General features: G+C 35.4%; 6 protein-coding genes across 8 annotated transcripts in view; 2 read left to right on the top strand and 4 right to left on the bottom strand.

Moving 5' to 3' along the window:
• The window catches only part of LOC104699119 (TATA-binding protein-associated factor BTAF1-like), a 17,368-nt gene extending 14,605 nt beyond the window's left edge, over positions 1-2,763 (top strand). Inside the window, exons 24-33 of the mRNA XM_019246372.1 lie at positions 5-60; positions 137-205; positions 346-450; positions 558-788; positions 899-1,162; positions 1,240-1,289; positions 1,518-1,627; positions 1,716-1,798; positions 1,983-2,195; positions 2,278-2,763. Of these exons, the coding sequence (XP_019101917.1) occupies positions 5-60; positions 137-205; positions 346-450; positions 558-788; positions 899-1,162; positions 1,240-1,289; positions 1,518-1,627; positions 1,716-1,798; positions 1,983-2,195; positions 2,278-2,439 (1,343 nt within the window). The 3' untranslated portion in view covers positions 2,440-2,763. The remainder of the gene's footprint in view (positions 1-4; positions 61-136; positions 206-345; positions 451-557; positions 789-898; positions 1,163-1,239; positions 1,290-1,517; positions 1,628-1,715; positions 1,799-1,982; positions 2,196-2,277) is intronic.
• LOC104791700 lies at positions 3,219-5,731 on the bottom strand. Its single transcript, XM_010517648.2, has 3 exons — positions 3,964-5,731; positions 3,741-3,889; positions 3,219-3,640 (listed from the first exon to the last, which is right to left on the bottom strand). Exons 1-3 carry the CDS (start codon positions 4,610-4,612, stop codon positions 3,383-3,385), a joined length of 1,056 nt encoding a protein of 351 aa, XP_010515950.1. The 5' UTR covers positions 4,613-5,731; the 3' UTR covers positions 3,219-3,382.
• LOC104791701 (vesicle-associated membrane protein 727) lies at positions 7,791-10,254 on the bottom strand. Its single transcript, XM_010517649.1, has 5 exons — positions 10,111-10,254; positions 9,459-9,700; positions 9,160-9,358; positions 8,951-9,071; positions 7,791-8,105 (listed from the first exon to the last, which is right to left on the bottom strand). The coding sequence occupies exons 2-5, from the start codon at positions 9,646-9,648 to the stop codon at positions 7,893-7,895; spliced, it is 723 nt and encodes a 240-aa protein (XP_010515951.1). The 5' UTR covers positions 9,649-9,700; positions 10,111-10,254; the 3' UTR covers positions 7,791-7,892.
• Positions 10,580-12,373, bottom strand: LOC104699120. The gene is made up of 6 exons (XM_010414464.2): positions 11,976-12,373; positions 11,615-11,768; positions 11,429-11,512; positions 11,240-11,326; positions 10,858-11,130; positions 10,580-10,762 (listed from the first exon to the last, which is right to left on the bottom strand). Exons 1-6 carry the CDS (start codon positions 12,371-12,373, stop codon positions 10,676-10,678), a joined length of 1,083 nt encoding a protein of 360 aa, XP_010412766.1. The 3' UTR covers positions 10,580-10,675.
• Positions 12,994-15,145, bottom strand: LOC104791702. Of its 2 annotated transcripts, XM_010517650.2 has the most exons (7): positions 15,088-15,145; positions 14,562-14,982; positions 14,062-14,242; positions 13,885-13,968; positions 13,702-13,809; positions 13,320-13,592; positions 12,994-13,228 (listed from the first exon to the last, which is right to left on the bottom strand). In XM_010517650.2, the coding sequence occupies exons 2-7, from the start codon at positions 14,975-14,977 to the stop codon at positions 13,142-13,144; spliced, it is 1,149 nt and encodes a 382-aa protein (XP_010515952.1). In that variant the 5' UTR covers positions 14,978-14,982; positions 15,088-15,145; the 3' UTR covers positions 12,994-13,141. The 2 variants fall into 2 exon arrangements, with proteins under 2 accessions (XP_010515952.1, XP_019102349.1); XM_019246804.1 differs by lacking the exon at positions 15,088-15,145 and having other exon boundaries at positions 14,562-14,998.
• On the top strand, positions 17,253-21,326 carry LOC104791703 (ethylene-responsive transcription factor WRI1). Of its 2 annotated transcripts, none has more exons than XM_010517653.2 (7): positions 17,253-17,559; positions 17,677-17,759; positions 17,914-17,922; positions 18,051-18,139; positions 18,258-18,385; positions 18,712-18,788; positions 20,492-21,326. In XM_010517653.2, exons 1-7 carry the CDS (start codon positions 17,342-17,344, stop codon positions 21,184-21,186), a joined length of 1,299 nt encoding a protein of 432 aa, XP_010515955.1. In that variant the 5' UTR covers positions 17,253-17,341; the 3' UTR covers positions 21,187-21,326. The 2 variants fall into 2 exon arrangements, with proteins under 2 accessions (XP_010515955.1, XP_010515956.1); XM_010517654.2 differs by having other exon boundaries at positions 18,261-18,385.

Raw genomic sequence — 21,638 nt, forward strand, 5'->3', positions numbered from 1 at the left:
TCAGCAGTAAAACAATTGAAGGCCCAGCACCGGCTTATCCTCAGTGGAACACCAATACAGGTTACATTGGAGTGCTCAACTAAAGTTTAATTTGCGTTCTTTTATATTGAGTGATATTGTTTCCTTTTTTTTGCAGAATAATATCATGGAGCTGTGGTCCCTTTTTGACTTCTTGATGCCTGGATTTCTTGGGACAGAGAGACAGGTAGCGCTTATTCACATTTCCTGCTTTTATGTTGTCACAAATTACCAATTTTCAGGGTCACTTTTGAATGCTGTTTGGAAGAAGTATTCTTGGATTTTTGTTGTTGTCATGAACGAGAAATGTGTTTCTTTATTGGGCAGTTTCAAGCATCTTATGGAAAACCGTTGCTGGCAGCTAGAGATCCTAAATGCTCTGCTAAGGATGCTGAAGCGGGTGTATTAGCAATGGAAGCACTCCATAAGCAGGTAATGCACTCCATAAGAAGCACTCATCGTTTCCGGCTTTTTATGTTTCCTTGCAATTATTGAGAAATGGTAGCATCATTACCTGATAACATCTTCGTATCATGTAGGTTATGCCATTCTTACTCCGACGTACGAAAGAAGAAGTCCTCTCTGATTTGCCAGAAAAAATAATTCAGGACAGATACTGTGACCTTAGTCCTGTCCAGTTGAAGCTTTATGAGCAATTTTCTGGTTCAAGTGCTAAGCAAGAAATATCTAGTATCATAAAAGTTGATGGGTCAGCAGATTCCGGAAATGCTGATGTTGCGCCAACAAAATCATCCACACACGTTTTCCAGGTATAGTATTGTTGCTGCATTGAAGGGAACATCAATAATTATATTCACTCCCATGTATCACCTTTATAGTATGGGGAGACCTGATTTATGTTTGGGTTTTAATTTTCCAGGCACTGCAGTACCTGCTTAAACTCTGCAGTCATCCGCTTCTTGTTCTTGGCGATAAGGTTACAGAGCCGCTGGCTTCTGATTTGTCAGCAATGATAAATGGATGTTCGGACATAATCACTGAGCTTCATAAAGTACAACACTCTCCAAAGCTTGTTGCTCTTCAGGAAATTTTAGAAGAATGTGGAATAGGTTCTGATGCTTCTAGTTCAGATGGCACTCTTAGTGTAGGCCAGCACAGAGTTCTGATATTTGCACAGCACAAAGTACATATCGATTATCCTACATCTCTAATTTCTTCCATTGTAAGATTGCCCAAGATCTAAGTATGTTATTTATGCAGGCTTTGCTGGATATCATTGAAAAAGACTTGTTTCAAGCCCACATGAAAAGGCAAGTTCAAGTTGTGAAATTTACTCTTTTTATTGTCAGTCTAGTTTTATTGTCAGTGGTCTCCTAATTTTTGACTTGAAAAGTCTAAAAACTGATCAGCCTTTTTCGCTTAAGTTGGTTTTTGCTTAACTTGTTTGTTGTAATTCCATATTCCTCTCTTAATTTATATCCTTAAATCTGGCTTCTTCAATATGTTCGCTCATCTGTTTTACCTTATTCTAAAAGCAGTGTCACATATATGCGACTAGATGGTTCAGTTGTACCGGAGAAGAGGTTTGAGATTGTGAAGGCCTTTAATTCAGATCCTACAATTGATGTTCTGCTCCTGACAACACATGGTATGCTTTCTCCGACAATGAAGTTATGCTATCTAAAGTAGATCTTCTGACCAAGTTATAACTGAATAACTTCTTTTTGCTCCTTCAGTTGGCGGGCTTGGGTTGAATCTGACCTCTGCTGACACACTTGTATTTATGGAGCATGATTGGAATCCAATGCGTGATCATCAGGTAGAGGATTTATATTTTTCTTTGGCTTTCTTCCATGTAATTGGTCGAATTTCACTTGGCAAGGAGGAAGAATGTCCCATCTCTTACAGTTAAAATACAAAAAATTAAGAATATCTGGGACACACGACGATGGTTTTTTTTTTTTTATTGGGGTTTGCTAATAGAGGTGAACAAAATGTGGCAGGCGATGGACAGAGCGCATAGATTGGGACAGAAAAGAGTTGTAAATGTACACCGTCTCATAATGCGTGGCACACTTGAAGAGAAAGTGATGAGTCTCCAAAGATTTAAAGTGTCGGTTGCCAATACGGTAATCAATGCTGAGAATGCGAGTATGAAGACAATGAACACTGATCAGTTGCTTGACTTATTTGCTTCAGCTGAAACTTCGAAAAAGGTAAAACATTTTATATGATAGAGCAAGTCTCTAAACTGAAGAAGCAGATTGGTATCCCTCAATAATCGTGTCTTTATTGTAGGGTGGTGCATCTTCAAAGAAGGGATCAGAGGATAATGATCAGATTAGTGGAATTGGAAAAGGACTGAAGGCAATTCTAGGAAACTTAGAAGAACTGTGGGATCAATCACAGTACACAGAAGAGTACAACCTTAGCCAGTTCTTAGTTAAGCTTAACGGATAATGGCCAAAAAATTGAAGAATTTGTGTACATATTTATTCAGCTCGATTAAGGAGAACCCAACAGTTTTGACGTTCCAAACACATAAAAGGTTACATCCGCTCTCTCTTTTTTTGTCTCCATTTGTTTTCTGGTCAATCTTTTTGGATTCATAAAGAAGAAATTATTTTAAGTTATAAAAGGAGAAAACGAGAAAAGAGAGATTGGAGACATTGAGTCGTTAGTTTTGGCAGTACGACCGGTCTAATGTTTGTGACCGCCAAAGTAGTTTTTGTAGTGATTCTGAATCGTGTAAATACGCTTTTAACCAGCAGCTTTTCCTCTTCAGTTTCAGCTTTTTTAAGTCAAGTTTATGTGACAAGTCTTCTTCTCCTTTTTTTTCTCTGTTACCTTTGTTTTGTCGGTGTTCCAAGTTCAAAAGCATAAAACAGGTAAAAAGGAAAAAGAAAAAGCATCATCATCACTCTTGAGTAATTGACGAATCTCTCCAAACCGACGCCAATTAAGCCTTAGCTATCTTGAACCAATATAGTTTTGCACGAATTAACTAAACCAATTCGTGTGTTGTTTCAATGGTCGAAAGCTTCATCATCGAAATGAGGGATGAGATTATCATTAGAGTTTTTCCGCTGCGGTTTAATCATTGATTGGGAAATTGTTTTTACACGCTTCGAAGATTAGTCTTAGTTCAGATTTTTCCGATTATATCAAAAATAACAAACGAATTAACCCTTGTAGTTTTTGTTTAACCATCATAGAAACATCGCTTGCCCTCTCTTATGAGTTACATAATTCGTTTTGTTTTTAAATTAAATCTAAAAGTAGGAGAAAAACATAGCAACACCTGATCGACAATCTGACTCTCTATATATACACAAATTCACAACAACCCGACACACAACAACAGTTATTGTTTTTTCACAAAGTTGAGCCTAGAAAAGATAAATCAGTCAAGAATGTCAGAGCAAAGAAAAGACGAGATGAGACTTGGATCACCAAATTTCATGAGCAAGTCAAGATACTGCATAGCTTCTTGAGGAGTAAGACCCTCAAGTAAGAAATCAAAGGAATCAGAATGAGTTCCTCTCATAACTTCCAATCCTTGATTCATCAGTTTCTTATGCTTCTCTTTCCCCATTTCTGCAGCTTCCACCATTGGCAACAAATCTTTCTCTTCCTCTTCAAAATGTGCTTTACACATCATCTGCTTGTAAACAAACAAACAAAAAAAACTCAAATCTTTACAAGAACATACAAAACAAAGTTCAAACATTAGTAGTGCTTTTTTTGTTATTTAAACTCGCCTGCAATGATTTGAAACGAGAAGCAAGACTAATAAGAGCTTCTGAACAAATCCCAGAATCCAAAACTCCAATTGATTTGATATCTTCTTTGATCCCATTCACCTTCGGTAACTCTCTCCCATGTTCCTCATTCGCACTTTTACACATCCCTACACACAACAACAAATCAGTATTTGCAGAGATCAATTTCAACATTTGACAATGAGAAATCCAAAATCAAAACCTCGATCTACAGATTCGAGAACAGGGAACAAGATTCTCTCTTCCATCTGAGCATGTTCAACCATAAGCTCTTGTAAATGAGTATAGCTCTTTGCGAATTTCCTAATCTCCATCTTCGGCGTACCAACGGACGGATCCACAGCTCTTTTACCACCACGCGCCGCCAGATCCTCCGACCATCTCAACATCCTCTCGATATGCCAAAGCATGCTCCTGTGCTGTAGCCAAATCGCTCTCACTATCAACGGAGTGTCTTCGTCGAAACCTTCGAGGTTAAACTTCCAAATCATCAGACGCGGCTCCGGGAACTTGTCCTCGATGTAACGGAGGAGAACCTCCTGAGATCCTGACACCGTCTCCGATCCGACTTGAATCGTCGGCTTTTGGTCTTCAGACGGAACGAAACGGAGCGGGACTTTCTTGTGAAGGAGAGCGAATCGGAGATACGATGTCACCAGACTGTTTGGAGGTCCGTACAGTCTCACAGTAGCGGCGAAGCTCACCGTCGCCGCCGTTTCAGTTTTCGTGGCGATGGGGATTCTCGGGGCTGAAACGACGGATGCGCCGTCTGAAGGAGGAGGTTTGACGACGAGGTCGAAGGGTGAGATCTCAGCCGTGGATTTAGTGGAGCTGGAGAAGCAAGTTCCCATTGTTTTTTTGGGGAGTGCAGGAAACGTGAGAAACGAAATCTAGAATCTAGATACGTAGAAGAAGATGACGAAATCGAGAAAGAGAGAAGAAGAAGCTGGAGTGAATTGCAAGAAATTGAAAGTGAGTTGAAGAAGATGAGATTGATAAGAAGAAGAAGAAGAAGAAGAAGAAGAAAGGTGTCACGCCATTATCATATTTATTTGCCTTTAAGAATATATCCTCTAGCTCTCTCTCTTCTCACCTTGATATCTTTTAGAGAGAGGGAGGTGATTTCAGATCCTTACTCTGCCGTCCGGAATTCTCCGACAAAGCCGTCCGGTTAGTTGTAACCGGTTTCAGCCCGACATCCACTGGCCTCTTATGCAGTGGTTGGTCGGTTACTTGCCCGGAATCTCTGGTTCTTTTAGCAGAGATGTCCGATTTCGCCGTCCGATCCAATATTTACCGGCTACGAAAGCGGTGGTTGATCGGCTGTTGTCTAGCATCGATCGGCTTTTCTAGCGATGATGGCTAGTTTTGTTTTTTTTACTCCGGCTTTTCTAGCGATGATGGCTAGTTTCTATCACAGTGACTTATGTGCCGTTGAATGTTTTTAGCTTTCAGATATTCCGATCTGTGTTGGTGGTGGTATGTGGTGTACGGGAACAATCTAAGCGATCTGCAATTTCAGATGAAGATACAAAGCAATTTCATCAGCTTATTACAAATGCCTTTTAGCTGTCCCTTGTTTACGACAAGTTGTTTCAGAGTTTCGATTGGTTAAGGCAACAGTTTGGATTAATCAGATTTCTCTTTCTCTAACCCGTTTGGCAAACGGTAGAGTTTAACTGATTCTGTATTTTATCCTTATGCTGTTTTGCTCTTACTGATGAAAAACAGAAGAATCTATCTATCCTTGATTTCATCTCGGCGATAGCTTCATTCATCGGAAGAATCGGTGGCTCCGATGGCGAAGGATGACGATGGAAACCTTTCAATTGCTCATGTTACACGTGTTACTGATACGTGTCTTTGAGTGGACTTTTTTGACTCAATCTTCTTCTTAAGCGGTGCAATAGTGAACTCAAATTGAGCTTTTGTTGTTTTCGTATTTTGTTGGGCTACTGCCTTTGCTTTTGTGGGCTTTTTGTTTAGGCTCGGCTTGTATGCCGTGTATGTTGTGGGCCTTTTGTTTAGGCTCGGTTTGTATGCCATGTATGTTTAATAAAAAAATCTTTCCAGGAAAAAAAAAAGAATGAGAGAAGGATTATGAGATTCAGTTCTCTCTGTAATTTTTAAAAGTCTTTCCCAATTTTGCATTTATTTTTTCCTTTGACCAAAAGAACAAAAGAAAAAATTAGACAAACAAATAAATTACTACTATAAACAAAACCAAATTTTGATTATGGATCTAAAATGGTTGATTAGGTTCTAAAATAGTACTACTACATCCAATACAATACAATACAATACATAAACCCAAACTGATTAATTTAGTAAAAAATTATTTCTGCTTTTAGTGTTGTGTCGATTCGTAGATAAACCCCACTTTATGAGAATTGAGGATAAGAAAAATAAAATGTTTTTCTTTTTTTTGGGTTTGAGATTTTTCTTTGATTTTTTTTTTTTTTTTATGCGCCACCCCATTTATTTAGTTTTTTCCTTTTTTAATGAGATCTGGGAGTAATTAATTCATAATTGGCATCTTGTATGTAAAATTATCTAATCAATTTTGGAGGATCTCTCTAATAGTTATTGCGCGATCATGCGTGTCTCTTGTTGAACAATATCTTCTTGATATTAAAATCAATTGTTATAGGAAACCAGTTCTTGTTTTTTCAAAATCAAGTTATACTTTTCTTGGTTTTGAGATAATGCTTCCATTTTTTTTTAAAAGTATGTTTGATTTAGATCTATTATCCTAGTCCTAGATATCACTCTTGCCTCTTGGACATGGTGTTCTCATGCATATATCCAAATTCTCCTTCCATAAATTTCCATTTCCTAGCATTCACACATGCACATTTCCTATATTTAAAACGGGGTTATAACAACCATGGTATTAGCATCTTCTTGATCATAGTATTGATAGTTTCCTAGCATTCACTGTCTTAATGAATTCTTTATATCAAGATATAAGCAGTATTACGTACGCAACCAGACTTTTAGTAATAAAAGTCTTTTATTACGTTCAGTGTAACTAATGCGCCTCATGTGTAACAACACTGTACCTGAATATTTATCAATTATTGGATAGATATAGAACCCTAATACTATCAAGTATCAACTTATAACTCATTGCAGGCCCGTGCCAGCTCTTTTGGGACCTGAGGACATCACAGATCTTTTGATGTTAATTTTAATCAAGTAAATTGACACTAGAAAGGTTTTTTTTTCTTGTTGTCGAAGAATGGAACACCAAAGAGAATTGCTATGATTTAAACGCTCGTTACTCCCACAATCAAACATTTTCAGCTTAATTTGCTTGAAAAATGATTTTCGACCCCATGCAACTATATCACTAAAGACCGACCGCACTTACTAGTGCATACCGTCGAAGTACGACGGATTATGTGGTAGTGTGGTACCAAGTAGTAGTATGTGTTTTATCTTTGGTTTGCTTGCTTATCTTTGTTATCAATCAGGTCCCATATATGTTTACTTTAATCATTCACATATTTAAAATTAAAAAAGAAAAAACATAACCTTCCACAAAAATTCATAAGCTTCTTATAAATTGATTGGTTCTGGTTTGATAAGATTATAAGATATCCCTTTATGAAAATCCGCTTTATAAACGAGTGATATCAAGAGAAACGGTGTAAGCAGATATGACTTTTTGTTACTTTTTTTTGTTCCTCCCATGTGATTTACCCTACTTAACCTCACCTTTACGCTTCGCCTTTTGTCCTTTGCTCCATCATCCACAGAGTTAAAGGCTTTAGATGAGAACATTCTAATACGCTTTTGGATTCTCTTGTTTTTATTTATCTTCCTAGAAACTTAGTACCTATAATAATGTCCTTGTTTCTTAATATACTGGTCGAAGCCTAAAATGACTTTAAGCTATGTAACAAGGGCATAACCGCTTAGGATACTGAAGACCACCACAAATAAAGAAAATTGCTGATCGCATAGAATAGAACAGACACGGCAACTTGAAAACAAAAACAGTTTTTTCGATTTATATATAGCATGTGGGAGATGATGACGATGATATGTTATTATTAGTTCCTCCATGTACAAACATGAGCATGCGTTTTATGTGTTACCACACACAGATACAAAGCAAGCCAAACATCATGATGAACATTTAAAACCTCCACAAGCAACAACCCAAACGATGAGAATAAAGGAGAAAACAACACCAGCCACCATCAGCTTCATCTGCAGACTCTGTAGCCACATCTTCCTTCTTAACTGCCTTCCTTGTCTCTGGAAGCTATCCGCCTGGAACTGTAGGTTCTCCGTTTTGTCAACCAGAAGTTCGATCTTCTCTCCTCTGTCCAGAACCTATGTTAAACAGCAACAAGAGAATCATCAAAACAAAGCCTGCATTCCCTCATCGTTTCATTCTCATAATCCACATCTTGTAACATATGTTGTTTCAGAGAAAAAGGACAAACCCATCTATTGGTGATGCTTCCAAAAATTCTGAACTAACTTTGTTTGGTTAAACCTTTCCCAGCACCAAAAAAACTAAATTTTCTTAAAAATTACTTTGCATTTACTTGTTTCTAACATTATTGACCTCAAACAAAAAGCAAATAGAAACATAATCTATAGCAAAAAGTGACAGATGATATATCGTCTTGCATCTGTGCTAGCACAACCCATTCCTTCCGATGATGAGAAGCAGGGGTTCATGCTACAATGATCCTATTATTAGAAATCCTCAGTAGATTCTTATGAAGATTTATATGAACCAAACCGGTCAAACGGGATAACATGGGTCTGAAAATCTACTCAAGCTGCATGCAATTTCTTACTTTCTAACAGGCCTAGATACTGAAGCCCAATATGTCACAGTTTTAAACGACGACAGGGATCTTGGCAAGAAAACACAGAGAGTAATCCGCAAACAATATAACTTATCAAATATAGGTTAATGAAAGAAATGGTTTTGAGAAAAGTAATTGATACTTTTATCAAGTAAAACTACTATTTTATTTGGTGTCAAATAGCTTTTGTAGAAGTAATGTGTTGTTCAATATCTTTCCTACAGTACTTTTCTATTGTTGCAAAATCATGTAGATATAAATGTTACCACCTTAATCTAAATTACAAGTTCGGCGTACAACTGTTAATTAAAAATGTCTCAGTTTGTTCATCTTTTCCTATAAACAACAAAGGCATACCTTCTCAATGTTGTCCATCATGATCCCCTTGACCTCAGTTATTTGGGTCTTCAACTTCGATAGTTTGCTCATCTCTTCTGGATGGGTCATACAATACTGCATATGCTCCTTGAGTATAGGCCTATCAGAGAGAAAAGAAAGATTTCAGAACATGGTTGCAGTGCTAAAAAAAATGACTTAATATCAGATAGTTATGGATATAGACAAACCCGAACTCCCTGTCAAGATTGTATGCAATGCTAAACCGATCTCCAAACAAATCCTCATCTTCGTCATCATCTGCAAGAGGATGTCGCTCATCGTTCTTTATACTCGCCTCATACCGCTTGTTAAAGTCTTCCTTGACCCGTTCAAGGAACACGAAAGGTACACTTCTTCCGGTGGATTCATCAGCAACCACAAGAAACACTACATATATACACACAATCACAGTGCATCATCAAACCAGAAGATTAAAAGAGCTTAAAAGTCTTCAACTAACTAACAAGCATCGAATAGGGAAACATACCAAAACCATTGTCAATAAGGAAATTAAAGGTGTGACCATCGCAAGAGTAAGTGTACTTGCTGCTATTAGTGGGCAGCTTCTGGAGACATTGAACAGCTAAGGTGCTGAAGTTGCCAGAGTAAGGAGTATGCTCCGCTAGAACAACAGTTCCTTTAGCAACGAAGCTATAAATCAAACCCTTTTGACTCATTTTTTATAGGAACTCGTGAAGCCAAGAAGTCAACCAAAAACCACAATCAGATCTGAAATACAAAACCAAACACGGAATCATAATCCAGAAACGTAATGGGAAAAACAATTCAAGTATTATTATAGATCACTATGTAAATCCAGATAAAAACCCTAAAAAACCCAGATAAGGGAACTAAAGATCGCAACATCGGGAGAGCAATTAATTACTGATGAGCGATCCAAAATTGAGAAAGAGTACCACCGAAGAAGAGAAACAATTACGAATTCGGAAAACGTGTTCTGATGCTTCGATTTAGGTTGAAAAAAATCGACGCAAATTACAAAGATCGGTGGTATTTTAGTCCCGGAAGAGAGAAGCATAGAGATTGAAGGAGAAATCAAACAAGCATACATAGCAGCAGAACAAAGATGGAACGTAGAGAGAGAGAGAGAGAGAGAGAGAGAGAGAGAGAGAGAGTACCTTGAGAGGCTTGGTTGGCTTGGTGATGAAGGATTAGGCTCAAATTCTCAGGAATTGCTAGAGAGAGAGAGAGAGAGATGTGCTAATATCAGAAGATGATGATGATGAAAATGGCATTATTTAATTTTAATGCTCTGATTAATTCTCTTAATCACAAAAGCTTACGTTCGTTAATCATACTTTTTGGTTTGATTGTTTCCGGTTTCGGTTTACGAAAGTAGCGAGTTATCTGAAACTATCATCAATATCTATTTCGCCTCGGTTTGGTTTAGCTATTTCCGGTTTGATTTCGTTTCATATTGCTTTTAAAAATATATCTTATGATGTGTGAATTCATCAAATCTTGAATTTGTTAAATCCGCAAATCCCAACTGCGAATTGATGAAAACGTACACGCAAAAAAAAGTTGAAAATCTAAACGATAATGTTTTAATAGCAAATACTTTTTCCAATCCAAAAGATGCAAAGTATTAGATGAACCAAAAACTGAAAAAAGGAGCAAAGTTTGGAGTAAAGTAGCAGCACAACAAACTGGAAAACACACCAAAAACACACAGTGACTGCACTACACTGCTTTCAAAAAGTAATCCCAAACTGTTTTTAGACAATCTTTCAGCATGTCTGAAACACACTTCCTCTCCACATTTTCCTCCTGAAAATTTGTAAACATAACTATTTTGTCACTTTTGGCTCTACATCACTACAATTCTAGAAGCATATGGTTATGTTTTTTTCCTAAAACGTTACCTTTAGTAGAATAGAGCTTACGGCTTTTAATTTAAGATCCACTTCCCTTGTGGTTCCTCCAACTCCAGTTCTGAAATCATACCGATCAGCCTTTGTGGTTCGAAGCTTCATAGTTCGGTTTCCGTATGTAGTTGTTACGGTATGCCAAACGCCACAAACGTTGTATCGATCCGCACTAGAAGATTTCCCAAGAGGCCACTTTAACCCACCTTTCACATTTGGATCTATCACCGCTGAATCCGTCAATTCTTTAAGATTCTTAATCTCATTCTCCTGGTTACAATCAAAGATATCCATGTTTCACACATTTTCAAACTATACCACTTTATTTAATATTCTTGGATACTATGTATGGAATAGATAGATAAAAGTAAAAACTCACAGAGAGATTGGTTAATGTCCTTTTTGAGTCAACCATCAACCTCAAGTCAAGATCTTGATCAAGGCATGAGACGTCAAGAATTAAGTGCTCAAAACATTAAGATCAGCCTAATGAACAAGAAAACGGAAGTTTCATAATCATGTCTGAAAGTACTGAAAATGTGGAAAGAGAGAAGAGGGACGAACTTGCCTTGTACATATTAAGTCGTTTATGTTGATTGTCCACCTTACATCTACAGTCGATGGTTACATCAGGACGAGTGTTGTCTAATACCTGAAAAACCAAACCTCAAAACTTTCAAATAATGAAACCAGAGAGAGACGTACATTATACTAAATCTTAACAAAGAGAAACAGAACAACGAAAGAACCACACCTTCACGAGATACAACTCCTTGGTCTTTTCAACACAAAATCCCATATCAGGTACACCTCCATACTCAATGTTTACCACATAAGACTTTGGGACATTTGTTTGGAAAGATTTCTTCAATTTATTCAATGTCCTCACTTCAACCAACGGACCATCTCTTACGGTTTCTGATGATCCATATAATTAAGTGTTTGTGCTAGGTTGCATTTTTGATCTAGGCTCACTGCACCAATTTGATAAGGTCGAAACGGTAAAAGTAAAACTACATTAGTCAAATTATTAAATAACCATGGCATGCACAAGACAAAAACTAACCGTACACCATATAAGAAAAATTGAGGAAAGAGTCTTTTACCTATGGAACAAAACTTTCCCAAATCGAGCGATCAGTCTGAGATTGACTTTGACATCCTCAGATCCATAACGTAGCAGCATCTTCTTTGCCCTACCAAACCCTAATATAAGATCATCCTCCACCTTCGCTGCTACCCATAACCATGGATTTTCCGGTTTTATGTAATCGCTCTTCGTTAAGATTACCAGAGACTTTTCTTCTGTGTCTCTCCTCCATTCTGAAGAAACGGGCACAAGTTGGAAGCTGTCGTCGCCATTTGAACTAACGAGAAGCAATCTTGAAATCCAATCGTCCGCGTAGATTATTGTTCTATCACTATTTCCGAGGGTTTTATTGGGTTTTGTTGGAACAGGGGATGCTCTCACTGCAACGTTTTCATGTCGTTTATGTGGTGGAACGTAAGACATCTCTGTAAATAATGATATGATACGAGATATATTAAACCTTTATTCCAAACGAGAAAACAAGTCTCTGAGCAACGAGTAGTAAGAGAAGAAGAAACGAAATCATACCTTTTTATCACTTATCAGCCCAATAAGCTGTTTATACTAACAAGTCACAAGAAGAGGGAAACTGAAAAGACGAGACGAGACGAGACGGTTCGGTCTCTTTAATTATCACTAGCTATCTTTCTTTACTCTTGGAAATGTACAAAATATTTCATTTTTTTTTTAATTTCCCAATTTTTCATATCAAGAATAAACCTATAAAGAAAATGAAAGTCTAGTGAGAACATTTTCATCTTATGAGTCTTGATATTTTGGAAACTCTCTTAGACAGTATATTCTTTTGAAAAAGGCTAGGGAACTTTTGAACAATTAAAATAGTTTGTTTTCTTTTGTAAAACCAAAACATGTTCATATTAGATTCTACAGTTTGCTTGCCAACAACAACAAAAAAAAAAGATTCTACAGTTTTAAATATAGAAATCAAATTGTTGACCGGAGATATATCTATAGGAATGCAACATAAAAATATATATTTAATTCAAAATCTTAAGGAAGACAAGGAAATCTGAAACCCAAACGATAATATTTGATTTAAACTATAATCCAAAAGATATGTGAATATTCCCACAAAATATAGATGAGCCAAAATCTGAAAAAAGCAACAAAGTTTGGAGCAAGTAGGAACAAAAACTGAAAGGGAAACACAAGAGAAACAAAGTGACAACACTATATTTCTTTCAAAAAGTAATACCAAACTGATTTCAGACAATCTTTCAGCATGTCTGAAACACATTTCTTCTCCACATTTTCCTCCTGAAATTGTAAACATACTAACTATTGTCACTTGTTGACCATCACTATAATTAGAAGAACATGTCTTAAAAAAATTAGAGGAAGATCTTACCTTTATTAGTATAGTACTCAAAGCTTTTAATTTGATATTCACTTCCCTTGAGGTACCTCCAATTCCAGTACGGAAATCATATCGATCAGCCTCTCGAATTTGAAGCCTCAGAGTCTGGTTTCTGTACGTAGTAGTCACAGTATGCCAAATACCACAAACCCTATATCGATCCGCGCAAGAATTTTGCCCAAGCGGCCACCTTAATCCACCTTTCACAGTTGGATCTATCGCCGCTGAATCAGTCAATTCTTTAAGACTCTTAATCTCATTCTCCTGGATACAATCAAAGAGGCATATCACATCTTAACATATACACTTGCTTAATATCCTTCATCTCATTTTCTTGGATATACTAAGTATGGAATATACATAGCCAACTCACAGAGAGATTAGTTAATGTCCCTTTTGAGTCAACTAGCAACCTCATGTCAAGATCTTGATCAAGGCATGAGACGTCAAGATTTAAGTGCCTCAAAGCATTAAGCTCAGCCTGAATAAAAAATAAACAAAAGCTTCAATATGATTCTCTGAAAATGTGGCAAGAGAGAAGACGAAAAAGCCTTACCTTGTAAAAATTGAGTCGTTTACGTTGTTGGTCCACCATACATTTACAGGAGATGGTTATATCAGGACGAGTGATGTCTGATACCTAGTTATGAAAACCAGAAACCAAGCCTAAAAAATCTTTAAAACTAAATTATAAACACAAATCATGAATCTTACAAAACAAATATTAAACCACCTTCACATGATACAACTCCTTGGGTTCTTCAACACAGAATCCCATATTGTGTACTACTCCATAGCCAATGTTCTCGAAATAAGACTTTGGGACATTTGTATGAAACGTTTTCTTCAAATTTTCCAGTATGCATTGAGATAACGGACCATCTGTTAGACTTAGAACTTCTGATGAACTAACACTGCATCAATTTGATAAGATTGGAACTGGTAAACTCGTTTATTCGACATAGCAAAAAAAAAAAAGACTCAGTTAACGAGAAAATGCCCAAACCATAGTCCCTAACTCCTTATGCCTAAAATGATGTTTAACATGATATATAGCTCTGTAGCTAACCGACTCAACTATAGATTCCAAGTTGTCAACACATTACATTAATGCTCTTAGACCAACACAAGTCTTAGTACTAACCAACCATGTAAAACAGAGTTAGTTGTGGGTGTGTGTGTCTGAGAAAGTAAATGGAATAAAAATTAAGGAAAAGTAAAAAGTTGTGTTACCCATGGAAAACAACTTTTCCAAATCGAGCGATCAGTCTGGGTTTGACATCCTCTGATCCGTAACGTAGCAACGTCTTCTTTGCCCTATCAAATCCCATTATAAGATCATCTTCCACCTTCTCTGTTACCCACAACCATGGAGTTTCCAGTTTTCCAATCTCACTCTTGGCTAAGATTACCAAAGACTTTTCTTTAGCGTCTTTCCTCCATAATGAAGAAACAGGCACAAGTTGAAAGTTGTTGTCCTCTGATTCTGAACAAACAAGAAACCATCTAGAAATGCAATCCTTCGCGTATATGATCTTTGTATTAGCACTCGCGAGGTTTTTATTAAGCTTCGGACGTAGAGAAGGTAGAACAGAGGATGCTCTCATTCCTACATTTTCATGCCGTTTATGTGGTGGTACGTAAGACATATTCTCTGAATAAAAAAAACATATACAAGAAAAAATTAAACCTTAATTGCCAAAACAAAAAGCATGTGTCCGAGCCACGAGTATGAGAAGAAGTAACAAAAAAAGCATACCTTTTTAACAGCTCAAGTACCTGTTTAGATACTCACATGAAGAACAAGGATCACAGAAGAGGAAACAGAAAAGGCGCAGTGTTAACTGAAGTGGAAGAGACGTGACGGTTTGGTTTACTTATCAGTAGCACTTTAGTCTTCGAAATGTGCATATTATTAAAATTAACATATCATGATGACTCATAAAGTCTAATTAGAACAGTTTTATTTTATGGTTAAAAAAATCTCTTTTCTTCTATAAAATTTATATGAAAAAATTTGTAGCAAAAGTGTTGGTTGTATACTATGCAATTCAAATACTGAACTCATTATTCTACTCGTAACCACTAGAAAAAACAAAAAGAAAATAAATTAAAAAATAATGTAAAATAAATTAAACAATTTTTTGAGTAATGAAAAAAAATTATGCAGAGGAGAAGGAACAAAATAATAACTGGTAATCAAACAATGACAATATCTTTTAAATTTATATTAAATATTAAATAAATCAGATTTCAATGAAAAATACTAAGATTACTTTTGATTTTTAATGTGTATATAATGAATTTTACATTTGATTTTAAAACAAAATTTGTGAATCGAATATATATATTTCGTATTAAATACTAGCTATTAAAAATTAACCTAAAAATAAAAAAATCAAGAGTAATTTAAAATATTTTTAGTTTTTGTATAAACACCTCTTAACTTTATTTTACTATGCATACAATTTTCAAATAAAGCTTTAGAATTAATGTAACATGAAATTCATATCAAAAATAGTTTATCAAATACTTATCTAGATCATTGTTTAGGTAGTATGAAATCTAACTAGTATTGTTAGAAAATATAAACAACATAAACCAAAATTCAAGTAATTATTTTTAATTGATCTCTACGGTAAAAATGTTTTGAAAATTTGTTGATCAAATGTTTTTATTTGTCAGCCCAAAATTTACCTTAGTTTCTTAAAAAAAACCAGCTTTTTTTTGTTCTAATCAAAAATTTTATCTACTACAAAAAGATACATTAAATGTACGTTACATGTCAACTATAACGATTATTTTGTATTTTCTAGATTATATATTAAATATATATATTTGGACCGTTTTAAACGACTATCAACGTTCGTGCGTCTACTTCGATCATATGTAAAGCTAAATGATAAAAAGTAGATCGTTTAACTTTACATATGTTTTAATTATATAATTTATACTAAGCTTTTAGATCGGTACGTGCTAGTAATTTGACAATTTTTGTACTTTCTTTATTTTAATTAAACATTAAATACGTTAAGCTTCTAGATCGGTACGTGTTAGTAATATGACAATTTTTTTACTTTATATATTTTAATTAAGCATTTTATACAATTATTTTTTAGATCAATATGAGCTAATCATTTGACAATTTTTTTTTTACTTTTTATGTTCTAATTAGGTATCTTATACGATAAGCAATATATCGACACTTATTAATCATCCAAAGATTTGTTTCTAAACACTGGATACATCCCAGTTACAGCATAATACAGCTCACTCGAGATACGTTATAACTAATATGAAGTGTTTGAGGAAAATATTGACGAATATGAAAATAAACAGATTTATAATTTTAATAGGTAAAATCAGCACATTGACAACTCATACACACAAATTTAAAAGTAGAAAAAATTATTCAACTTTATTTTTTTGCGAAATTTGTTTCATTTATAGAAATAAACCAAAACATATTTATTTTTAATTGCACAAAATTGAATGTAGAATTAAAATTGTTGACCAAAAAAATTATAGTATTGAATGAAAAAAATTAAGATATTTTTTCATTCCAACTTTATTCGCCCCCCCCCCCCAATATTAGAAAAAGAAAAAATAAATCAATAATTCCAAAACATAAAACGTACAAAAAGATTAATAATAAAAAAACGTATTTAAATAATAAAAAAACGTATAGAAATCAAAAAATATAAAATACAAAAAAAAAAAAAAAAGAGAGAGAGAGACAGCGTGGAGAGTAAAGCTATTGGTAGCATGGCTGCAACAGAAGGCCAAGTGTTTGGTTTTACAATTTTATTTTAACTCGTAGTGTTAATTAACCCAATTAGCCCTTTCCTCCTTCAGGGTTTATTTAACTTCCCCTTTCTCCTTTCTCGTTTCCTCTCTTTTCTTTTTTCTTAAACCACTCTCTCTTGTTCTTCCTCCTGAACCCATAAAAAAAAAAATCACACTCCAAATTGTTGTTTGCTGATTTTTTTTTTTCTCTCAAGAGTTTGTTTTAAATGAAGAGGCGCTTAACGAGTACGAATTCTTCTTCTTCTTCTCCATCTTCCTCTGTTTCTTCTTCAACTACTACTTCATCTCCTATTCAATCGGAGACTCCACGGCCTAAACGAGCCAACAAGAGGGCTAAGAAGCCTTCTCCTTCTGGTGATAAACCAAATAACCCGACAAGCCCTGCTTCCACCAGACGCAGCTCTATCTACAGAGGAGTCACTAGGTTTTTGGTCTAATTAAACGATTTGTTTTTTTTTTTCTCTTCAGATTGGATTTGTTTTTTTTTTCTTCTGAAACTGCATTTGTGATATATTGCATGTTTGATTGTGTGATTGTATAGACATAGATGGACTGGGAGATTCGAGGCTCATCTTTGGGACAAAAGCTCTTGGAATTCGATTCAGAACAAGAAAGGCAAACAAGGTTTGGTTTGGGTTTTGCTTATTAAAACTCTTTGTTCTGTTTTGATAAAGATCTGATTTTTTTTGAACTGATAAAGTTTGATTCTTTTATTTTGTTGATGTTTGATCTCAACTTCGTCACTGCCCCATCTGCAATTTCTTCCTCTACTCATCAGTTTATCTGGGTATGTTGCTCTAATTCTCTTAAACCATAGATCAGTTTTTGGGTTTTACCAAATTGAAAAAAAAGAAAAGAGAGAGGGGGTGGATTTGGTCAGAAGAAGAATCTCAACTGCTTCACCCGTAATTGCAGGAGCATATGACAGCGAAGAAGCAGCAGCACATACGTACGATCTGGCTGCTCTCAAGTACTGGGGACCCGACACCATCTTGAATTTTCCGGTAAACCAAACAAATTAATCAGATTGATGATGCATGTTGTTATAAGTAGTGTGGTTTGAATATCTAGTCGATCTTGGTGGTGGTGTTTTAATTAAATTTGTTTATGGGGGAGACAAAGCAGGCAGAGACGTATACAAAGGAGTTGGAAGAAATGCAGAGAGTGACAAAGGAAGAATATTTGGCTTCTCTCCGCCGCCAGAGCAGTGGTTTCTCTAGAGGCGTCTCTAAATATCGCGGCGTCGCTAGGTTCCTTTTTTCTTCTTTTTCTCTTTTCTTTTTAATTATGGAATTTATTAACCAAAACGAGAAATATATTTTTCTTTTCTCAATAAGAGAATTATTAATAGGAAAATATGTTTATGACTTTTTTTTTTTAAATCATGAGGATTTGCTTTTAGAATATTCTCTCTTTTTAAAACCTTTTTTTTTTTTTAAATCATAATTAAGTTTTTGTTTGAGTACTTTCCTGCATATTGTTAAAAAATGTGATTCGGTTTTTGAGAAATGTTTGTTTTGTTTATTCAACTTTTATTTTTGTAAAAACTAAATAAAGTTTTATGATTATGTTACAGGCATCACCATAACGGAAGATGGGAGGCTCGGATTGGAAGAGTTTTTGGAAACAAGTACTTGTACCTCGGCACCTACAGTACGTACCTCCTTTCCCTTTTCCCCTAATCTTTTTTATTTTATTTTATTTTATAAAATATTTTCAGATTTTTTTAAAATGGTTTGCATAATCGACTATTTTATTTATAAACTACCGGACATAACGGATCATTTAGTTGATACTTTTAAAAATTATTAGTCTGGTTCTTTTCTCTGTTATGCCTTCTCGAATAGTATGATTTTTGTAAGTATAAAATAGAGTGTGATAATGTTTGAACTGTGGGTTTAAGACTTTGTTTAGTTAGACTTAGAGTGTAACTGATAGACAATTAGAATAATATAATGGCAAGGCAGTGGGGTTTGAATTACACAAACACACACTACTGACTCACGTGAGCCGAGAGTTTTGACATCATGTCCCTTCAGCTCACCCTAATTGATTTTTTTTTTTTGAACTTTAATCAATTCAACTTTTGTTTTATAACTTTTTTTAATTACCTGATCTCTGCATAATTACCTTTTAAATTCTGCATTTTTTGTGGATCCGATACTCTGAATACAAAAATTGAGAACTCTGCACAAGGAATATTAACAACTCTTTTGCTGAGTAAAGTAATATCAACACTTTTTAAATTTGTTTTGCTGACTCCTTACCGGGTCCGCAGATTAGTACGTGACCTAATCTTCAACAAATCTCGTATTAGTATTTTTGAAATTTTCTTTTTTGTTTTTTCCTAGAATTCGGATTCAGATTTTGCAAGAATATAGGTGCTTAGGCAGTGTTCTATAACAAGGACACATATCATTCTTATTTTATACAAAACAAAAGAAAATATTTTTATTGTTTTGAAAAAGAGAGTAGTCAAAAGTATAGATGTGAAACTGCTGTATAAGAATAATAATGTAAGTTACAAGTGTAGAGGCGCGTGTAGCGCGTAGGTCACGTGATAACACGCTCACTTCATAAAATGACAAAATAGTTCAGAGAGGGGTTAGGACCAAACCCGAGGTCGATCTGGTTTGCTCTTGTCTTTTTTTTTTTTTTTCATAAGTTTCTTATTTAAATTGGTTTAAAGAGTTGAGACTGTTCTCAGTAGGAGTCACGAGCCCTCACGTGCATCTCTCTCTCTCAAGTCTCAACCATATCTTTCATCTTGTCCTCCGAACAAAATCTGGGGTCTTCTTTATTATCTTCTTTCTTTTTTATAATAATTGTCTTTCTCTACCTTCTACTTTAGAAAGCTACCTAACTTACAACTTAATAGTAATATGAGTTCTAATTAGAGCTTAGAGTGTTGACACACTAGGTAGGTGTTTATTTTATTGTTAAGTAATTTAGTTATCGTACGTTCGTGTATTATACTATTATACAAAAATATTATTGGAATTAGTTTAAGTTACAAGTTTGGACTCTTTTAGTGTAGTAGAGCGGCGCAGTGGAGGAGAAATGGTCTCATACACGCCTCACACAAATCGTGTAACCCTAGTTGTCCCTACGAAACACGTCACTCAATTCTTGTATTGATTTTTTTTTCTTTTGTCTTTTTATTAGGTATCATAAATTCTTAACTTTTTTAAATGTTGAAACGACAAAAAAATGAAACACTTCTTTTAACACTTGTTTGGGCTTATTTGGTTGTAGCACTTGCCAAGTATGTGAGAAAGATAACACTGTCTCAGTTTACATTGTCTTAATTTAGAAGTTCTTTACTTATAATGTTTGCTAATTTATTGGTTTTACAGATACGCAGGAGGAAGCTGCAGCGGCTTATGACATGGCAGCTATAGAGTATCGAGGTGCCAACGCGGTTACTAATTTCGACATTAGTAATTACATCGACCGGTTAAAGAAGAAAGGTGTTTACCCGTTCCCTGTGAGCCAAGCTAACCATCAAGAAGAGGCTATTCTTGCTGAAGCCAAACAAGAGATTGAAGCTAAAGAAGAACCTACAGAAGAAGTGAAACAACAGTACGTGGAAGAGCCACCACAACAAGTACAGAAAGAAGAGAAAGCAGAGCAGCAAGGAGAAGAGTTTGTGGCATACAAAGAAGAAGAGGCGGCGGTGGTCAATTGCTGCATAGACTCTTCAGCCATAATGGGAATGAATCGTTGTTCGGACGACAATGAGCTGGCTTGGAACTTCTGTATGATGGATTCAGGGTTTGCTCCGTTCTTGACGGATCAAAATCTCCCTAATGAGAATCCCATCGAGTATCCCGAGCTTTTCAACGAGTTAGCATTTGAGGAGAACATTGACTTCATGTTCGAGGAAGGGAAGAACGAGTACTTGGGGTTGGGAAATCTGGATTGTTGCGATGTTGTTGTGGTGGGAAGAGAGAGCCCAACTTCTTCGTCTTCTCCGTTGTCTTGCTTTTCTACTGACTCTGCTTCATCATCAACAACAACAACCTCTGTTTCTTGTAACTATTCTGTCTGAGAGAGCTATGTATTCTAGTTTGAATTTCTGCTTCTTCTTGTTCTATCTTCTTATGTTGAGTTCTGCTAGGGTTTGTATTTTCATTTCAGGGCTTGTTCGTTGGTTCTGAATAATCAATGTATTTGCCCCTTTTCTAGCTCTCTTTTCTTTTCTAATGTTACAATTAGTGAAGGTAAGTAAAAATCCAAAACAAATAGTAAAACGAAACAGAGAAGTGGATGAAGTTTGCTTGACTTTTCGGTTGTATGCAACCAAAGACAAAAATGAGGCTAAGTAAGAGGCCTATCAATTTTTCAGGAATCTATGCAAAATGAAAGAGTTTCAAAGAATCTAAGACTATTAGAAGGTTTCAAAGGTACTTGGAGTGGAAAATATGGGTCTCCACTGTTTTATTTTGGCTCGGAATACATGTTTATAGATTGTTTTTGCTTTTTAATTTTGTAAAAGCAGTT

This window comes from Camelina sativa, chromosome 6 (genome assembly GCF_000633955.1).
Source record: "Camelina sativa cultivar DH55 chromosome 6, Cs, whole genome shotgun sequence".
Classification (NCBI taxonomy): domain Eukaryota; kingdom Viridiplantae; phylum Streptophyta; class Magnoliopsida; order Brassicales; family Brassicaceae; genus Camelina; species Camelina sativa.

What these genes read in the sequence shown, in the direction of transcription:
- LOC104791702 (XM_010517650.2), bottom strand. Translation starts at nt 14,977, where the DNA reads ATGTCTTACGTACCACCACATAAACGGCATGAAAATGTAGGAATGAGA. An exon ending in GGAAAAGTTGTTTTCCATGG is followed by an intron (nt 14,243 to 14,561) that starts GTAACACAACTT and finishes AAATTGATGCAG; the next exon opens with TGTTAGTTCATCAGAAGTTC. An exon ending in AGGAGTTGTATCATGTGAAG is followed by an intron (nt 13,969 to 14,061) that starts GTGGTTTAATAT and finishes TTTCATAACTAG; the next exon opens with GTATCAGACATCACTCGTCC.
- LOC104699120 (XM_010414464.2), bottom strand. Translation starts at nt 12,373, where the DNA reads ATGTCTTACGTTCCACCACATAAACGACATGAAAACGTTGCAGTGAGA. An exon ending in GCTCGATTTGGGAAAGTTTT is followed by an intron (nt 11,769 to 11,975) that starts GTTCCATAGGTA and finishes AGAAACCGTAAG; the next exon opens with AGATGGTCCGTTGGTTGAAG. An exon ending in AGGAGTTGTATCTCGTGAAG is followed by an intron (nt 11,513 to 11,614) that starts GTGTGGTTCTTT and finishes TTGGTTTTTCAG; the next exon opens with GTATTAGACAACACTCGTCC.
- LOC104791700 (XM_010517648.2), bottom strand. Translation starts at nt 4,612, where the DNA reads ATGGGAACTTGCTTCTCCAGCTCCACTAAATCCACGGCTGAGATCTCA. An exon ending in TCTCGAATCTGTAGATCGAG is followed by an intron (nt 3,890 to 3,963) that starts GTTTTGATTTTG and finishes TGTTGTGTGTAG; the next exon opens with GGATGTGTAAAAGTGCGAAT. An exon ending in CTCGTTTCAAATCATTGCAG is followed by an intron (nt 3,641 to 3,740) that starts GCGAGTTTAAAT and finishes GTTTACAAGCAG; the next exon opens with ATGATGTGTAAAGCACATTT.
- LOC104791703 (XM_010517653.2), top strand. Translation starts at nt 17,342, where the DNA reads ATGAAGAGGCGCTTAACGAGTACGAATTCTTCTTCTTCTTCTCCATCT. An exon ending in ACACCATCTTGAATTTTCCG is followed by an intron (nt 18,140 to 18,257) that starts GTAAACCAAACA and finishes GGGGAGACAAAG; the next exon opens with CAGGCAGAGACGTATACAAA. An exon ending in CTTGTACCTCGGCACCTACA is followed by an intron (nt 18,789 to 20,491) that starts GTACGTACCTCC and finishes TTGGTTTTACAG; the next exon opens with ATACGCAGGAGGAAGCTGCA.
- LOC104791701 (XM_010517649.1), bottom strand. Translation starts at nt 9,648, where the DNA reads ATGAGTCAAAAGGGTTTGATTTATAGCTTCGTTGCTAAAGGAACTGTT. An exon ending in AATCTTGACAGGGAGTTCGG is followed by an intron (nt 9,072 to 9,159) that starts GTTTGTCTATAT and finishes TCTCTCTGATAG; the next exon opens with GCCTATACTCAAGGAGCATA. An exon ending in TGATGGACAACATTGAGAAG is followed by an intron (nt 8,106 to 8,950) that starts GTATGCCTTTGT and finishes TGTTTAACATAG; the next exon opens with GTTCTGGACAGAGGAGAGAA.